The 19,277-nt window shown below is 37.1% G+C and overlaps 1 protein-coding gene across 7 annotated transcripts in view; it reads right to left on the bottom strand.

The window, feature by feature from the left end:
- FAM120B (family with sequence similarity 120B) overlaps positions 1 to 19,277 on the bottom strand; it is an 82,833-nt gene that overhangs the window by 43,241 nt on the left and 20,315 nt on the right. For all 7 annotated transcript variants that reach the window (XR_008449042.1, XR_008449043.1, XR_008449044.1 and 4 more), the window contains 2 exons: positions 18,683 to 18,855; positions 14,632 to 14,724 (listed from right to left, as the gene is read on the bottom strand). Coding sequence is in view for 4 of the 7 variants with exons in the window: in XM_054061870.1 (XP_053917845.1) it covers positions 14,632 to 14,724; positions 18,683 to 18,855 (266 nt within the window). In the remaining 3 variants the exon portion in view is untranslated. The remainder of the gene's footprint in view (positions 1 to 14,631; positions 14,725 to 18,682; positions 18,856 to 19,277) is intronic.

Below are 19,277 nucleotides of genomic sequence, written 5' to 3'. Positions count from 1 at the left end.
GAATGCAAAACATGAACTGGGAGTATAAAACGATGTGTACAGCAAACCATTGACTTTCCATAGTTTGATCAACAAGGAAATGTTACAGCACTTAGAGATCATTCAAATTATAAGATATGACAGAACAAAGCTTACAGTGCTCAGACTTTTATTTTAAACACTCTAAAATTTTCCTCTGACTGCAGTCCGAAAGTCAAATTATTTCACTTTTACATGGATGTCTCCAGAAGAAATATTGGAATGGTGTGACAACATCCAGAAAATGCAAAATGAGAAACTCAACAAGACAATTAAAACTCTTGGCCAAAATAAACTTGATGAGTTAATTTAACATCCTGCTGTGGAAAAGCATAGCAAACTATAAAAGTCTTGAATCCAGTATGAGGGAAACGGTGATTTTAAGTATCGTGTACAAAGCTCCTCAGTGGGGAATGCCTCTTCCACTCTCTGTACCGAAGTAGTCTGTCAGGACTAGGAGAGATTCATAACAGTGCAGCCATCAATACTGTAATCTGTGGCAGCTGTTGTACCCTTACAGTACAGTTTCCCTTGTAGTGCAAGTATACCAGGAATGGAATATCATCCAAAATAGTCCAGAACAGAAAGAATGAAAATCTGGCTCAAATTTTTCTTATTTCTAGCTCCTGGAGAGCTGTGAATTTTTTGTTTGAAATGCCATGGAAAGGGCTGCCCCATTATCAATAGCATGTTACATCTTGAAAGAACCCCAAAAGACATAAAGTTATGAACATACACCATCAATGCCCTATTTAAAAACGTGACAAGTAGTATCAGAAAACATGAAATGTTGTACTAGTGGATCCAAACTTTTTATCCCTAAGGGCCACAAAAAGAAAACAACAGGAAACCTTTCCTAGCAACATGAAGTTACAAGGCTTCTTCAAAAAGAGACAAACACAATACATCATCTGGAGAATATAGTTAGAACCTGGTCAAGGACTTGGTTTTCTGTATTATTAGGCAATAATTTAATTTGACTATGTGAAATTGTTTTTTGTGGCAGAGTTCTCCTAATCACAGGCAAGGGACAGTAGGGTTTTGTTAAACTGACTTGAAGACATGAGGTGAGACATGAGGTGTACCTCCAGTGGTCATTTTTTCTACCATGTAGAAGCAAAAGAGGCCCTATTGACAATAATCCAGTCAAAAGATACCAGGTAGGGTGGTCCAAAGCCCTCTTGGAATAACGTCTTGTGCCTCTAGCGATTCCTGGAAAGGCAGGCATAAATCTGGCCACCAGGGCACTAACCTGGCATGACACTCCATTCTTGAAATTCACATGATACAGACAACTGAAGACAACCACTGACATGCAGACAAATACAGAAAACACAAGCTAATTTGAGCAGTCATTTAGAAAATGAAAGGCCCATCCTTCTCTGACCATGACACTTCATACTTGAGCAAGGGAGACCTTTTCCCCTCCCTTTAAAATAAAAATATTTTCAGTATGGGATCAGGCCATTGAGTTTCAGGATGTTATTGCCTCCAGATGTAAGCTATCATTTGGCCAGTTGAGACTAATAATTATATGCATACTCATAACTCTTGCTCTGGCAAGTAAAGTAGGTTTTTGCAAACCACTTAACAATGCTGAAAGGTAGTAGAAAGAGGAATGTGGTGTAGGTGAACCAGTATTTGAACTAAAGTAGACTGTAAGATTACACAGAGCCAGCTACCAGCTGAGAGATTCTTAAATTGCATTAACCAGATTGTTCCTGGTCAAATCTTAAGACCTGCTAAGGAAATGAATTCACATCATTGTGAATCTACTTGGTTTGTGATCACAAAGTAAGACCTTATGAGTGGGAAGTTCTTACAAAAAGTAAGAACTGCTGGGAATCCTCAGAACTCAGAACTTTTTTTTTTTTTTGTGTAAACTAATCCAGCTAGGGAAATCTTTCAGAATTCACAGCACAAGAAATGGAACTTTAAATAACTTCTATAAAATACTTCAGAGCACTTTGGAAAGCCCTAAATATAGGCAGTTTTCCTTTTAAGCTATAAGGAAATGGACATGTCTAGCTACAATTAGCAGTAGAGGCCAAGAGTGACAGCAGCACACCAAACAGCTGAATCAAACTTGGCCATATCTACATCAATATGATTTATGCGAGCAATAGTCTCTTCATTATAGATCAGTACAGAACAGGGCTGAAATTTCCTGTCGTACAAATCAGTAACTTCTGTCACTGAATTAACACCGAATACTCATAATAGCAAAAGATTTAATTGCTGAAAAGAAACTTTCATGAAGAATAATGGAAACTACTACTTAAGCTGCTGAAAAGAAAATAGTAAATGCTGTTATCTGCAGCAATAAATTTCCCTTCTTCTAATTTAATGGCTGTGTACTGTATGACTATTACTTAATATCTTTCTGTCATTTATTGACAAAGATGCTTTTAGTGTCTTTTTTAATCCCACTGGAACCAAGGACGTAAAACAGCTGTTAGAACAGATTACTAATACTACATGTGGATGCTGGATGCCATCTGGGCCATAAATCTTAAAAAAAAGCTTTTATATCTTTTTTTTTTAATTCTGAAAAACTCTAAGCATACAACCAATGTAAATTCCAACATAAATAAGTGATCAACCAACCTTTCTTCAGTGACGTTATTCGAGTTAGTGCAAAACAAATGCACATATATTTGCAGAACAAGTGTCTACACAAGAAATTGGAAAATTTTGCTTTTGATAGCAACATACGAAATGGTAAAATATAGAAACAGACTTTCGAGTGTTGTCTTGAGCTGGAGATCAGTGTAGCACGGTCATTGACGCTAACTGTTACTTCCATCTAAGTGAGTATGGAGTACGAGCCACCAATATAATCCTAGCTGTGCTCTCTTCAACTACACTTGAGATATATTGGTTAAAAAGATAAAATAATGTTGCTGGTAACAGGTTTTACAGGTAGACGATGTCTATGTCTAGGGACAGCAAACCACAACTTTCTAAAGCACTGAAGTAACAAGGGGTAGATGAGGGTAAGGCTTGCTTTTTAAATGGAAATCAATATTGACAAAACCAAGGTGAGAAATATCAACTGTGATTTCTTTATTTTAATAAGACATTCACTAGAGGGTAGTTTCTATTTTCCATGTCTGGCAATGAAAAACAAAGAAAATGAAAGCACAGTGAATCTGTAACAATGAGCCTGTGCACATGGCAAACCACAGACTTGCTTTGCCATGGGAATGCTCACAACTGCTTGGTGTCTGCAATGCAAAGACGTCACAATGAGGAGAAGTGGAAAATTCCAAAAGAAAAGAAGGCTTGCCTTCCAGGGCATTACACCCTAGAGATTACTTCTTATTGGAAATTGTGTCTGTTCTTTTTACTATTTTTATAAACTCAGGACCCCAGTGAATCATGTGAGATACACCCCTGTGATCCCACTGCTGCTACTCCTACCACCAGCTGATGACATTTGTCTGAAAGAGACGGGGAGTGCGTGAGAACTGCTCCTCCTGCACCAGCTGCCTGCGCTGTGCCCCTGCTGCTGCTCCTACCAACAGTAGCTCCCCATCCTCCCAGCTTTAGGAGAAAAAGATTACTTTTCTTATTTGCTAACATTAACTGAAGACTGAGAATAGAACTCAAAGTTCACAGTTCTCTAGTAGCATCGCAGCTGAGGTTACTGCTATTCTGCCTAGAAGGCCTGAGCTGAACTGGGTAAGACCACTTGAAAAAGTGAGAGAAGTGCTACAGCACCCACACCACAAACGTACAATATTTTATTCTAACCGCTTGAGAAATGTCTTTGCATTTCTCAAAGAATGCAAAGAACCATCATCATAGATTTACATTATGCCTTTTTTTGCTCTATAGACACACAGATCAGGATGGTATCTGTGCTTGTGTATATCTTCATTGATCACAGAAAGAAGCTTTGCAAGATGGAGAGTGTTTGCTCAAAGGAGCAATTTGCAAACCTAGACCCAGACACTGTATATTCTGCTGAAGAGTTTTAACTTACAGGAAGAAAACTCCATGGATCTTGCATATGAAACGCAAATTTCCAGTTCAAATTACATCTAATTAAATAGTAACAAAATAGTAATCAGGATGTAAAAATACCTGTGTTTTAAGGAAATACTACTAGAACTGTGAGTCTTCTTTGTGGATTCACAAGCAAAGTTTTGATAGAGGTGTAAACATTATCCTGCACACTTTGAAAGCTGCACAATATATTTTTAGGAACATAGTAAAAACCTCCACATCTCCTTCAACACTATGGAGTTTAGAGGATTCAAATTCTGTTAAAAGGATGGATAGGTTCTCCCACACTTGAAATGTGATGGCAAGTATCTGAACCCACCTCTATCTTAAATGATCAAATATTTAACCATAAACAATTTATGTTTGAGCAATAAAGGCAGCAGGTAGATCCTATCTTGGGGAACTTGTCATTAAAACAGTAAGGCTTAACTTTGCCTGGGAGAGGCAAGGCATGCTGTGTTCCAAATGAAAACAGATGAACAGGCAACTGATAACAACTTCACTAAAGACAAATTCTCTGCAATGGAAAACATCTCTAAACAAATAATTTCAATCAAAAGACAGGATTCTTTTCTTGAATTCCAGATCTTCCTGCCTTCAACCATCAGTGTGAATCCCCAGCGTGAGTTATCTAAAGATGCTAAAACCCCTGTGTACTGGAGCTATGTGAGCAAAGATAACTAAACTGGTGCAATGATGGTAAATTTAAGGAGTGTTACGCTACAGAGACAGGCTGCTGAAACAGTACATGTACTTGGCATCAGTTAGCTTTAAGCAATAGGCTGCTGGGAGTGTAGTACATCACCTGCTCCCTTGACCTGTCAAACTGAGAGGGAAGAGGAGCACCGGTATTTTGAAAACAGGACTAATGTTTATTCTGATAAAAGGTTATGGCTTAAATTAAGCTCTTCCTGCTGAAACAAGATGTGTACAAAGGAAAATGGGGATTTAAAAGAGATTCTATGAGGGCATCTGCTGCAACAGAAACTAGAAAAACCAGTTTTCAAATACTTCTAAGCCCTCAAAGTAAATATTTAGCAGTAAACAACCAAATTGTTTACCTGTTGAGGAAAGATTATTTACTGGGTTTTACCAGGAGTTTGATGTAAAATGATACTTCTCTGTGGAACATTATTTACATTAAGCTAAAAACTCCAATGAAGTCAACAAAAAAAAAGCTTCAAAATTGCATTTACCTTTAAGCATCCTACAAAATAGTAACACAAAAGTACTACTGTTAACCAACCTGCAACCAGACAAAAATCTCCTTCAGTTCTGAAAAGACTACTTCTCATTTCTTGTTGAATTTTTAAAAATACCGGCCTTTATCAGAACCCTTAGTCATATATACAACAAAACCCAGTATAAATTACATTTCTGTGATGACGAATATCACCAGGTATAAAGCCCAGCCCTTTCAGCTTATCTGTACACCGCTATGGAATGGAGAGCACACTAGCACCTGCAAGAAGATTAAAATAACTTTACTTAGCTTATTAGACCCACAACTGCTCAATTCTGAACTAAATGATTGCTGGGCTAATGATAGCCCATAATACATGTGACATTTACAGAATACTCACATAAATGTTGAGTTATAGTCATCAGGATAACCATCCAACTATAGCCCAGCCAGCGGCCACATCCTTTCTACAAAAGTGAATGGATTCCGTAGGAGTTTTTCCTGCCTTAAATATGTGCTCATGTTTTTTGTGACATGCTTATCTTTGAACATCCTCACCTTTCCCTCACAGAGATAATACCGGATTTATTTGGTAGCAAAACGTATTTTATTTGTTTGGGATTCTGAAAACTCCTATAATCCCATTTTCTTTCCTTTTTTTTTTCATACATAAGTTAAATGTTTTGGAATTATGAGAAGGAGAAGTATTGGTAGCTCTATCTGCCTTGCAACTAATAGTTTCTCCTTGATGGGGGACAAACTGCTGACAGACTCCTGTTACATCTGCACCAGGAACTGATGGGCTCTTATATGTGCTGTGTCACTGGCATCTGAAATGGTTCAGTAATTATTTGAATTTTTTCCCATGCCTATAGCAATGCCTCCCTCTCACATGGATGCTCTAATAATGTGATGTCACGCTAAGGCTTCATCCTGATGGGCAATTTAGAACGTCTTCTCCTTCTCCCCAACTGCCTATTTAAAACAATCAACAGCAACTCATTTGTCTAAGACTCCTACATCTCTGTCAAACGTAGCTGAAATTAGCCGGCATATTTAAAAGTTATTAGGGGACACGGATTAAAATTTAAAATAAATGCAAAAGGTCACTTCCCTCTCAGTTCCAGTAACTTTCCATTGTATGCCTTCAAAGATAAAACTTCTTCCACTCCCTTACTTTCTGACACTCACTATACATTTCTGTGTTCAACTCTACGCTATCTCCTTTACCAAAATTTTACCAATGAGGGGCTTCATTTGCAACTACCTGCATGTTGACCATACTCCTATATACACCTTACCCTAGCCTTTTCCCTTTGCTTAATCATTGGACTTGATGTGGAATAAAGTTTTAGTAGTAAAAATTCTGCCATGAGCACAACTACTCGGCACAGTGCGCTTGGCTACCTTTGCTAATGCAGTATGTCCTTTCACAGACGCACACTATATTGGCAAATGATAGCTGGTCAGGCATGGAACTGCTCAGTGCCGTGGTGGCCTACTTTGCAGACATATTTCACAGTATACCATGAAACCGTTGCCATGTATTAACATCACTGCGACTAAAGAAATTTTGATAGGTAGGAGTTCACTGCTAAAACTATGCAAGGCTTAATTAGTGAACCTTAAAAATTAGTTCTGGATTTTTCTTTTTCTCATCAGAGTAGATGTTTAAAATCTATTTAATTGTCCTAATGTATGACCATTCCCACTCTTAAAAAGTATATCCTGAAAACAGCTTAAAAGCCTGATCTATTTCCCACCGAAACCAATAGAAAGACCAGTGAACTCTGGCAAAATTAGATTATTAGGCAAAATAGTATGTCTGAAGCTCTGCAGCTTCCAGAAATGTTATGACAACTGTTACTAATGTCATGTCTAGTATATAAGCTCTTCAAATAAAACTGTCATTGAACCAAGACAGTTAGCATAGAGAAGCCAGGAGAACAAATACTGTTTGCCAGCGCAATATAGATTTTGTTGGGATTTTTTCTCCTAGGGTTTCTTCACATTGCAAAGCAGCTGCACAATAAGACTGTTGATTAACTACAGTTCCCATTTTGAAGTGATATGGTACAGGGTAAACAATTCTGGCTAAGGGATTTTCCAGGTGTTAAGTCTCTATGTTGAGAAAGAAAAGAAATGGTTTGCTTCTATTTCATGACAATCCGGAGATCCAAGACAAATTGAACCATGAATCTATGCAGCAGTATCTCAGATGACCTATGAAAGGAATTGCCAACTTGCAACCTATGAGAACGTACGTTCAAGATAGTAGGAACTGATTTCTATATAAGCTGAAATACAGTATCCACTTCCAGAACACCTATTTCTTTTGGAATAGAAAACTGCCATACACGGCTTGAAAGTGGCTACCTTTTGGCATAAGAAGAGCAACTCCATGCTGTAGTTTAGATGAACACATACAGTGAAATTTAAGAATCCTTCTATGGTGCACACAGATGTTGCATAAAAATGGTTTTCTGAGCTATTCAAGAACTGACTACAAACAAAGTTTTTAAAGAAAACAGTATTACTTACATGTAATATTCTACATTTTCTTGTATCAGCACTATGTCGGAGCAAACTTAATATGAATACAGAAACAGTATATGCGAGAATAACTTGGCCATTTTTAAAGGTGTACATAACATGGAGAAGGATGCCATTTAAAAGAAAATGCATGCTCTGTAATAAGCCAGACTTTGGGATCTCAGCACTTCAGGCAGCATTGGACTCTGCAAGCGCTTTGCTGATGATATAAGCATTCACTGATACTCCAGCCTCAGAAAATGATCAACAGCCATTTTAAAACAAAAGGTACCTATTTTTTTGGCACAAGGTGCTGTGCCAAAATAAACTTCCTGCAGAACCACTATGCTTTCAGCCTCCTATAATTGAAAAACATTACCTGGCATTGTTGGTAGACTGAACTATGCCTCTGTTGTATTGAATTCCCAGTGTACAAATACAACATACAATAGTATAATTTTGCCAAAAAGTAAATAACATTGAGTAGATTGAGGGATGTTTTTTTCAAAACTGTACTGGCATAGCTCTGCTTTTATTAAATTCAGTAATACAGCTCTTATTGACTCTAGTAGGAACTTATGGAACTTTGGTCCTAGCATAGAAATATTTTCTGGCAAGATATATTTCTTTACCCTACACACACAAAATAAACAGAAAACTATTGCCAAACAAGAAACAATACTTAGGTATGCACTAACTGTCCCTGCTAAAACCAATATACACATAATTTTGTATTTGGCAAGAAACTGAATATCTCTTCTTTTAAATCTATTGGGGGAATACATAACAACCTAGCTGAATGTAATATACTTTTTTAGTTAATATACATATGCTTCCTACTAGTGCTGGTGTGACAGTAGACATGCTGATTAGTTTCCTAAACAATTACCTAAATCTCCCCATACAGGACTAATTTTTTTGGAGGTAACACACAATCACCTTTACACATCTGGTGCTTATTGCCCATGTGCATTGTTTCCAATAGGATGCAATTGTTTTAACAGTGATAACGTCTTGAAGTGCTAAGATATAATGTTGGTAAGGGATGCTATAATGTACATGCATCACTTTTCACTTAACATAGCTCCATTCCTTTATAAGAAGTTCATATAACCACATCTCAGCTATTGTTCAGCGAGCATCAGATGAAATAATCCCAAAATAAAGGTGAAGAGGAGGAGGATATATATATAACAATATTAATATTAAGAATTCACATTTTTACAGCACTTTTGGCTAAAGAATTTCTGTTACTGAGACTACTAGTGTATGAGTATTAAAAGTAAGAATCAAAATAAGAGAAAGAACTGATCAATTTGACAAAAGTACTAGGGGAAGCAACAGATAGGAACTGGACTCCATCTTGACTTTTAACCCCTAGACAATGATAATGTCAATCAAGAATATACTTGAAAAGAAAGGGAACAAATTAGTTCCTGGTTAGCCTTGCTGTTTCTGTTATCTTCAAGATGAACATTTCTACTACAGTAATTTGAAAAATTCCTATACATAGTGCAAAGCACTGTAACCATATGCCTAAAGGCTTGTTTTATCTTCTTTCTCCATCCACCTATAAATGGCTCATTAGGTCATTTCAGAAAACGTTTTTGCTTCTCTGAAGTTACACATAGCCATCTGCTTCCCCAGGGAAAGCCTAGACAGATGTGCAGCTTGCATTCCTGCTCAGGCGTGACAGGGGCAGGCAGGCAGGTGCAGGAAGCCCTGAGCAGATGACAGGCAGGTGCACGCGTGCCACTGCTTCCTGACGGCATGCTCCCTTCTCTCCCTGGCTCCAGCTCTTGCACGACACCTGTCCTGTAGGGACACAGGTCAGCCCTTAACGGCAATGGAGAGCAACCCCACCTACACCATGCAAACACCACCTCCAACCCTCACGTACTGCTTGTTCTTTGTAACATACAGTGTGCAAGGAAGCGAAAACTATTTATCTCATGAGTAAACTTACACTTTGACCAACACAAGCTTGGCAGGAAAATGTCAGTTGATAACAGAAATTGTTATTTTCCCTCTCTGTAATAAGTTATCTGACTTTTTCAAAGCTGTAAGTTTGCTTAATATTTTAGGAGAGGTTTATTACCCTCACTACCAATAAATACACTTCAACTTCTGCAGTATTACTGTTCACGGATTAAAAATCAACAAAGATTTTGTTATCTGATATTCTGGAGTGTTTTTTACCTTAAACATCATGAAAAATTCTGTATGCCGTATAAAGCCTAAAAGCAATTTATAACTGAAACATTACTCCTATCTCCTTGCTGTTGAAACCTTGCTAATAAGCTACATGGCAGTAAAAGGTAAAACTCTCAGGAAAGCCGACCAAAGTCATACAATTATGGTGAAAAATGCAATATTGTCTTCCACAGAAAGGAATAGCAGCTCTCTAGTTTAAGGCCATTGCTCAAACTCTTGCTTAATACTTCCTCCATAAGCAAACTGCATCCAACTAAATGGATGCATTTTTCTCAGAAGGTAGAGGAGCTGATCTACTTGTGCTGGGGTTTGTATTTGTGCCAATGACGTGGCTATGTGAATTCTGATACTTGAGTTTATGTCAAATGTAAGAAATATTCAGGAAAGAGACTCCGATAATACTAATAGATACACTAAATTTAGTAAAGAAAATAAGCAATAGTAGGGCAGAACAGTAATCTTGTCTGAAGTTCAGTATGTTAGAGTAAGAAAGGTTTTTTTATGTTTATCAACTAACAGCAGCAAATAAAGGCAGAGACAGCTGTCCATGTAACGTGACCAAGAAAACTTGAATTCCTTCTGCACTCCAAAAGATCATTAAAAAATATCGACAGATTTAGAGATAGGACTGTCAAAAAATACTGTAAAAAACAACTAACTTCGGCTCCCAAGATATAATTATATTTGCATTAAAGATTGATCCATGCAAATGAAATAGTTCACTCTCAGTATTGGATACATACCCACCAATTCAAAGTCACTAGAGAAAATAAAGATGTTCTGCAGTACTGAACTAGGCATGCAGACCCAGGAGGCCAAAACACAGTTTTTAAGAGAAAAGCAGAGTATGGAAGCTTGAATACATTCAGGCTTAATATACAGATTTAATATAAGCAGGTTCATTTGGTGCAACGTCCTCTTGATTAATCATGTTTGTTTTTTTAATGTTTTATATGAAAACTAGCTACTGGAAGACTTAAATATTTCTATTTGGATTAGCTAATTTAAAACTAACTTGAGGAAAGGAGGAGGAAGTTATATTTCTGAGGTTCAACTGGGACCGAACAATCTCAGCTTGCAATCATATCCCATACTGCTGCACTTTTTGTTCAAGATTAGCCCAGAACACTGCAGAAATCTGAAGATCGTAGATGAGAGAATGGGCTGGAAAGCAATGCCAAGATCAGTAAACCACCTCAGTACCCGCTGTTCCCCATCCCCTGCCAGTTACAATCTCAGCTATCATTTTAAAAACACTTTTGACAGATGCAAATTTTGTTGGAATATAAAGCCCCAGTTCAGTAAAGCATTTGGGAATGCACTCGAATTCCACTTTAGTTAATACCAATGAACATCACAGAGGCAGGTCCTAAGAGAGGTTTGAGATCTCTACCATGTTCTTACTTGTATTTTCTGTTTTCCTCAATCCAATTAGACTTCAAGTAAATATTTATCAGGAAACAGTCACACAAGCACAATAAACATACATGGAGAATTTTGTTTAAACAATATTTTAAAAAACATAGATAGCTCATAAAGCCTGTTTGGAATCTCTGAAAAGTATCACGTCTAATGGTGTTGACAAATGTCGCTTGGCTTGCCAAATAGGTCAGAAGACTGAAAAACTGGAATGTTCAGAATCTGGGTACTATTTATGCTTTTCTTATCCTCATGGAAAGGGGAAAGAATACAGTTTAAAAATACAGAACAGAGTTAGCAACATCGTTCTGAAATTTGTAGTCCCTAACCAAGCTATCTACACGCTACTCCAAAACATTATTTTTTTGCATGCATGTGACTAAGTATTCTCCAGAAAATACCGAGAGAAAAGTATCTTGTGTAATATCGATATAATACTATTATCAAGCTAATTCTGCTTCCATGACACTGTATAATGGAAAATATTTGAAGGTTCTTCTATGCAACTAAAATTCTTGCTAACAGTACTTCTACCTGTCAAACTAGTTAACTAGCTTGCTGAGTATTTTTCTAATTATTATTCCAAAAGCTAATTAAGTAATACTATATATTTCATGAAACTTCATTTGCAATCAAATGGAAAAAACTCTCTGGAACTTTTAAATTAAGATCTAAAATGACTGTGCTCATCTTGTATCAGTAATACTTTTTAAATAACTGAAAGCACTTGAAGAAACTGAATTAATACACTTCAGTGCTTGACTTGCTTGTGCCTCATACACAGTCAAACCGTGGCACAAAAGATGTGGTTACTCCAAAGTAGATATTCCAGCATAACTGGATATTTTACAGAAAAGCTATAAAGAGCTTGCACATTGTGTGAACTCCAGCAGCAAGTCATGTGTATGTCTACTCATGCATCCACTAACTTTGAGTTCATATTTTCAGACAGACATTTCAATTTTATAAGCATTTAACAAGATCCAAATTTCATCTAGCAATTTCCTGATGTATTTCCTTTTTAACCAAATTTTCCTATCTCATCTTTGGCTACTACATTCAGAAAAGATGTCATTCACAACTCTCCATCTTCAACACAAATTTTTCATATATTTCCATATTTAAAGAAATCTCAGAAGAAATGTATTTCTGTTTATAACTCGCAGTGCCCTATCCTGTTCGGACAGTATTTTACATGCATTACAGGTGAAAGATGATCTATAATTGTACTAGTAAACAAGCAGAGCCAGCACAACACAAGAAACAAGACTGCGAGCATGACTGCTGGTGCCTCCTTTTCTCACCAATGTCCTCAAAGTCAGACTGATGGGTCTCTGGGCTTTTTGCCAAAACAGCACACCAGATTAAAACAGAAACAAGAGAAATAGGCAACCTGGGGTCCAAAATTTAGTTCTGACCTTATGTATAAGCTCTATGGGAGGCTGGGCCAAAGTAGAATGTTAATCTACCATATACCGGGGGCACAACGAAACTAGAAAAAAAACTTAAGAGAAAAAGAATGTTTAAAAATCTCTTCTCTATCATATGCACATTTTGGCATTTTGAAAACATTGATCCTGAAAAATAATCAAATCTTCATGTATAAACATTATGTTATTCCCAGAAAGTAATTATTTAACGTGCATTTTTGTTGTACGTCCACAGCCCACTTTCTTTCAGCATGAAACAAAGTATATTTTTTATGGCTTAAACTCACTTTATGAAACAGAAATGTCCATGTATCCAGGTGGAGGTTGGTGACAAGTGGCATTCCACAGGAGTCAGCAGTGGGAACAGTGTTGTTTAACATCTTTGTCAGAGATATGGACAGTGGGATTGAGGGCACCGTCAGCAAGTTTGCTAATGACACTAAGCTGTGTGGCATAGTTGGCATGCTGGAAGGAAGCAATGCGATCCAGAGGGACCTTAACAGTCTTGAGAGACGGGTCTGTGTGAACCTCATGAAGTTCAACAAGGCCAAAGGCAAGGTCTTGCACCTGGGCTGGGGCAATCCCAAGCACAAATACAAGCTGGGAGGAGAACTGATTGAGAGCCACCCCGAAGACAAGGACTTGGAGGGCGCTGGTGGATGAGAAGCTTAACAGGAGCCAGCAATGTGTGCTTGTAGCCCAGAAAGCCAATCATATCCTGGGGTGCATTAAAAGAAGTGTGACCAGTAAGTTGAGGGAGCTGATCCTCCCTATCTACTCCACTCTTGTTTGACTTCACCTGGAGTACTGTGTTCAGTTCTGGAGTCCTCACCAGAGCAAGGACATGGACTTGCTGGAGTGAGTCCAGAGCAGGGCCATGAAGATGATCAGAGGGCTGAAGCACCTCTGCTAAAAGGACAGGCGGAGAGAGTTGGGCTTGTTCAGCCTAGAGAAGAGAAGGCTCCAGGGAGACCTTATAGCAGCCTTCCAATATTAAAAGGGCCTAGAGAAAAGATGGAAAGGGACTTTTTGTCAGGGAGTGTAGTGATAGGACAAAGGGGAACAGTTTTAAACAGAAAGAGGGGAGATTTAGATTAGATATTAGGAAGAAATTTTTTACTGTAAGGGTGATGAGGCACTGGAACAGGTTGTGGATGCCCCATCCCTGAATGTGTTCAAGGCCAGGTTGGATGAGGCTTTAAGCAACCTGATCTAGTGCCCCTGCCCATGGTGGGGGACTGGAATTAGATTATCTTTAAGGTCCCTTCCAAAGCAAACCATTTTATGATTCTTTGATTCTAAGATAGGAAAGTAAAAAAAACCACCAGATCTGCCCAGACTACATAAAAATTTAAAAAATAATTCTGGAATAATTACACAACAGCATGATCCAAAAGGTCCTCACTACAGTGGGCCACATCAGGTAACGACATTTTTTCTGGTTAGGTTTATATTATGTTTATGTTCTCCCACAAACAGCAATACTAAATTTTATTTAATGTAGTAAATTTCATACAACACAAGTCCCAAAACACTATCCTCCACAGGAAAAAAGAATGTATCAATGTTGCAAGACAGAATTCACCATTACAAATATTCCACCAGCTGTAAGTCAGGTCAGGAAGGAGTCTGAAACTTAATTCACTCACCCTAGGACTGCAACCACTAGAACACGTATTATAGTACATTAAAAGCCTATGTATTTGCCATGACCCTCAGTTTCCATATCTGAAAAAACCCTAATGTAAAAGAATTTTCCCTGAAAATATTTATCCCAAAGTTACCATGAACTTTTTTTTGTTATTCAATTACCCCGGTCCATACCTGCAAAGCTGCCAGCTGAGCAGCTGACTTCCCTTTGAGGCAGAGAACAACCGCCACAAATGCATTTAAGTCCTCCAGAGAGAGGCTACTGACCTAAAACAGATGAAAAAATAACACATTATCTGAAGGCTCTGAAGAGGATCTTCCTGCAAATTGGTTCCTCTTGCTCAAGCACATCAAACTTAAATCAATGACCTCATGAAGTTACGACCGCTGTGAATGCATCGTCTAGGAAGATACTTAAAGGGAATAAAATACTTGCTTTCACAACTTGAATGAAATGCACATCTGACTACGCATGTACAGTGTATATACACCGATTTCCACACACCAAACAATATACCTACTCATCATGTACCTTTTCCTCTTCTCTTGGAGTTTCTTAATAACAGGAAATATCTTCATCTCCAATAAATTACATTTTTTAAAAATATAAATTGCTTTCTAATCAAGACCCAGAACAAAACGCAACTCAATGAACCACAGATGTGATTAGGATTTCTTTCAAATGCCTATACGGTTATCTGCTGATAATTTTCAAAGTAATTCTAAATATTTCAACTACCTATTTAAGCTATATTTCAAGATTTAACAAAATATATTTGGATTCTTTCAGGTTTTTAGGTTACACATTGAAGTGGGAAGAACTCAGAAGTACAGGAAAATTACAATAAAATGTTCAAGTGGGAAAACATAAAGAAAAATTTTTAATTCATGTAACACTAATAAAAAAAGGAGAATGCAAACATTTACTGTAGTGAAAAAAGCATTTTGAAATTCTATAAAGGCACTCAGGAGAAAGTGCCTCTAGACTAGATGGTCTGATTCCTTGACAGTACCAATCCAGTTCTGATCAATTCCTTCCTCTTATACAGATTACACCAAGACCAAAAATCTGTTACAAATGCTGAGGCTCCAAAGAGGGCTCTAAGTAAGATTCATAAAGCATTACAATTCTTTATCAAATGGAACTTGAAGGAAGGTTTCTCTTGCAAAGTGTGGAAATGTGCATTGCAGGCTTACAGCACAGTTAAAAGGCGGCCTAAGACTCTGCATTGCCTTTCTTTTAATAGCTTGACCTTCAAGGAGTGCTTTGTTCACCCCATTTCATTCCATTAAGAGTTGCTATTAAAAATCAAAAAGTTACAGAAAAAAAAAAGGAGAGAAAAAAATAAAAAAATTATTGATGTAAATCAATAGAAAAAGAAAAAAACTAGGAAGCTGTGTATAATTACTTCATTAATTTATTTGCTTAGGAGGAGTAACGTGTTCTTTCCTCAAAAAGATAAAAATTTTTCAACCACAACAGAGAATTTTCTTCTTTTAAAAATCAGGCCTTGCTGCTTGTCCCATTGTAAAATACTCGTCCCTCTACAACCGTTGTTAAAACTTGCTTAAAGCACAAGAATGTGATGGATATCAGAAAAGTTTCAAGCTTTCAGAATGCTCCTCGGTATTCATTAACTCCACCTGGCTGCTAAGATCTGATAATGGCCCTACTTTACCCTTTAATTCTAGTTAGGTCTCACCTTTGTGTAGATGGCAACAAGAGAGGTTTACTAAACCTGCACATTTAATAGCTTGCAGTAACAGAAAAATTTACTCTCTGCTACAGAACAGTTCTTAATACTTGCATGGTTTTGTGCTAAGAAAAGTAGGTTGAAGATTGCTTGCAAGTACAATGGCAAGGAGATGTCCCTTTCAGAACAGATCAGTCAAAATGCTTACCAATATCAAAATACTTCTTTAGAGAAATATTTTATTCAGTAACTGGACTTGGTGAGTTAACATACTTCCACTGTCAGATTTCCTCCAACGTCTTGAATGAGAAATTCCCCCTTTCTTTGGAGGTTTCATAGTTCGATATTTGTATTCATTCACTCCTTCCTCCAACTTTTAAAGATATATCTATTATTTTACAATTTTAAAATTATATTTGTTCTTAATTTGGAGGACATTTGAAAAGAACTTTCACTGAAAAGATTACTCTTCAAAGCAACATTTTATTTACATAGTTAAGATTTGCTTATTGGGAATTCTTTCTCAAAAAAAAAAATGCATCTGAAGTTTTCAGTAGATACTTGCACATAAATTTTGAGAAAGCCAGATGGACTGGAGAGTATGCTGGTTCCTGCAAAACCTAAGTTTAAGTAAGATTAAATCATAAGAGATGAAATTTTTAGGAAGTTTTTCTCTCCCTCATATAAGCTGAAGGAAATGATGTTAACCTGCTCCAAGGCAATCTACAATTATTACCCCAAAAGTTATTTAAGTTGAACAATTGTAAGAGAAATGTAAGAGTAAAGTGTGAAGTAAAGACAAGAATTAGGCCACAGTTAGACAAGCATTGTTTCCTCAGCTATAAAGCAAATGAAAGCAGTATGGCCAGCTCGAAGTATGGCTTCTTGACACTTTTGTTCTCATGTCTCCTCTCAAACGACCAAAACAAAACAAATGGACAACAGCAGAGAACTAATCAAAGTTTAAAACAACTCAGTAATGATAAACATTTTAATCCAAATCAATTCCCTAGTCTGGTTCACAGGTTAGATTGTATCAGTGCAACTCAGAAGGCAGAAGAAAATCAGGAGAACAGGAAGGTGTTGAGAAACTGGCACTGCCATGAAAAACCTTCCATCAAACTAAGCCCTTTACATAATGTCTCTGCTCTTACTCTTGTTGAAAACATGAGCTGCAAAATTGTTTTCATTTCTGTTTTTAAAATTAGTTCTGAAAAACACCTCCTTAACGACCTTTTCTTTTTCCATTTTATAAATAAGCTGTGATCAAGGCTCAGTAAACCCACATAACTCTGTAGGTGTTCTGTCCTGTTACTCCTCAATTCCACTAAAGAAACTCTTCTCAAATAATTTAGTAATCATGCTGAGAAAGGATGTACAGGATAGCAAAATAAACACTGAAAATAGCTAAATAATTGAAACTGGGATTTCATATCCAAACATGAAAAACACTTAGAGTATGTTAAAAAGTACATGATATGTATCTTGCTGAATTGAAACTGTAAGGTGTGAAATGATGTTTAATGAGTTTCAACTTCAAAAAACTTTCCATTTATATTCTGCTATATAAAAAGAAAAAATGAGCTTTACAGATGATTGTATATTCCCATATATAGTTCCTCAATGCATCACCTAAGTTTGCATAAACATGTATGAAAGAAAAAGAAAGGAAAAGTCATGGATAGCTTGTTTTCTTGTATCACACAGCAGCATAAATCTGTAACTGAGGAAAGCAAAGTTTGAAAGAGCAAACCAAAAGACAAAATGCAGTTCAGTTTACGTAAAAGTGCATCAGAGCTTATCAGGTTAGATAAAGGCATTATAACTTTCTCATCCTCAGAGAGAAAAATCTGCCTGCGAGATCAGCATTTGAAAGGTGGCAAGTACAGACAATGAATATTAAATACCTAAGAGAAACGTAAATGATGAAGCAATATTGTACTTAATCTTGTGTCCCTTTTAATTACAATTAAGGTAGACTGCAGGCAGACAGATGTTTGGAACTCTAGCAGAACTGCTACATAATGATCCCCTATTACTTGGAATGTTATTAGAAGAGCCATATCCTCAATTCTGGCTTGAATTTGAGTGGATTGGCAAGCTGGTGTCAAAAAGTAGTGGGAGCTGACTAAATATTTATATTGTCTGTTTGCAGAGTCTGCATAGTCACCGGAGGGAATGTCTTCTTTTGAGAACACAAAGGAAACACAAAAAGCAAAGCTTTAATTTGCAAACAGGTCCCAAAAAGTGGGGGAAATCTCTCGTTTATACTCTCTCTGTTAAAACACCCAAGGGGCTTTGTTATGCGCATGTGAGCCTAACTACAAAAACCCAAGTGTTTCTTGAACAGGATAATGCATGTTAAATGGAGCAATTAAAAATACTGTAATGCAGTACTATTATGTTTGATCAACTATGCCTACAGAAAAGATTAAGAGAAAAAAACCAGCACAGGCGAGAAAAAAACACTGTTACAGTAAATCACATCTTTGAGGGCTGACAGCTGCAGAAAAAGTGACTGTCACAGTTACCTGCATCATAAGATAGGTCAGCAAGCAGCAGAATGCTGCAACAGGTGCTTCTAGAGCTTGGAGCTCTTCCATCTCATCTTGAAGGTAAAAGCATGCCAGAAACGTACTATATCGTTGCTTTTCCACATCGGGTCCTTCGGCAAACCACAATGTTTTCAAATTAGGTATTCCACCTACAAAAGAAATCCATTATTTTATATTGGCAGCAACAAGATAAACCATGCTTGTGTCACTGCAATCTGAAAGGAAACAACTGATCTGCTCTTGGCATTTGCAAAGACCACAGAGATAAAAATAAAATATATTTGACAAAACTTGGCCTTTGGGAAAAAAAAAAAACAAATCCCAAACACCCCAAAAAATTAAGGCCTGTAAACAAACTGTATTTGATACAGGCATGTTTAAGCAGACTGGACTGAATTCCATTGTTACAATAATACAGACAACTTTGAGACGGCAGGCTTTTACACTTGTAGGCAAACTGTTCTTGCAAAGAGTATCCTTTTCCTTGGGGATCCACAGCATTAAATAAGGTTAGCTTCTCCATAAAATAGCGATTTAGCAGAAAACAACCATATCTGCCTTCTCTCTCTTC

This window comes from Cuculus canorus, chromosome 3 (genome assembly GCF_017976375.1).
Source record: "Cuculus canorus isolate bCucCan1 chromosome 3, bCucCan1.pri, whole genome shotgun sequence".
Classification (NCBI taxonomy): Eukaryota; Metazoa; Chordata; class Aves; order Cuculiformes; family Cuculidae; genus Cuculus; species Cuculus canorus.
This window is presented reverse-complemented; position numbering and strand designations above follow the sequence as displayed.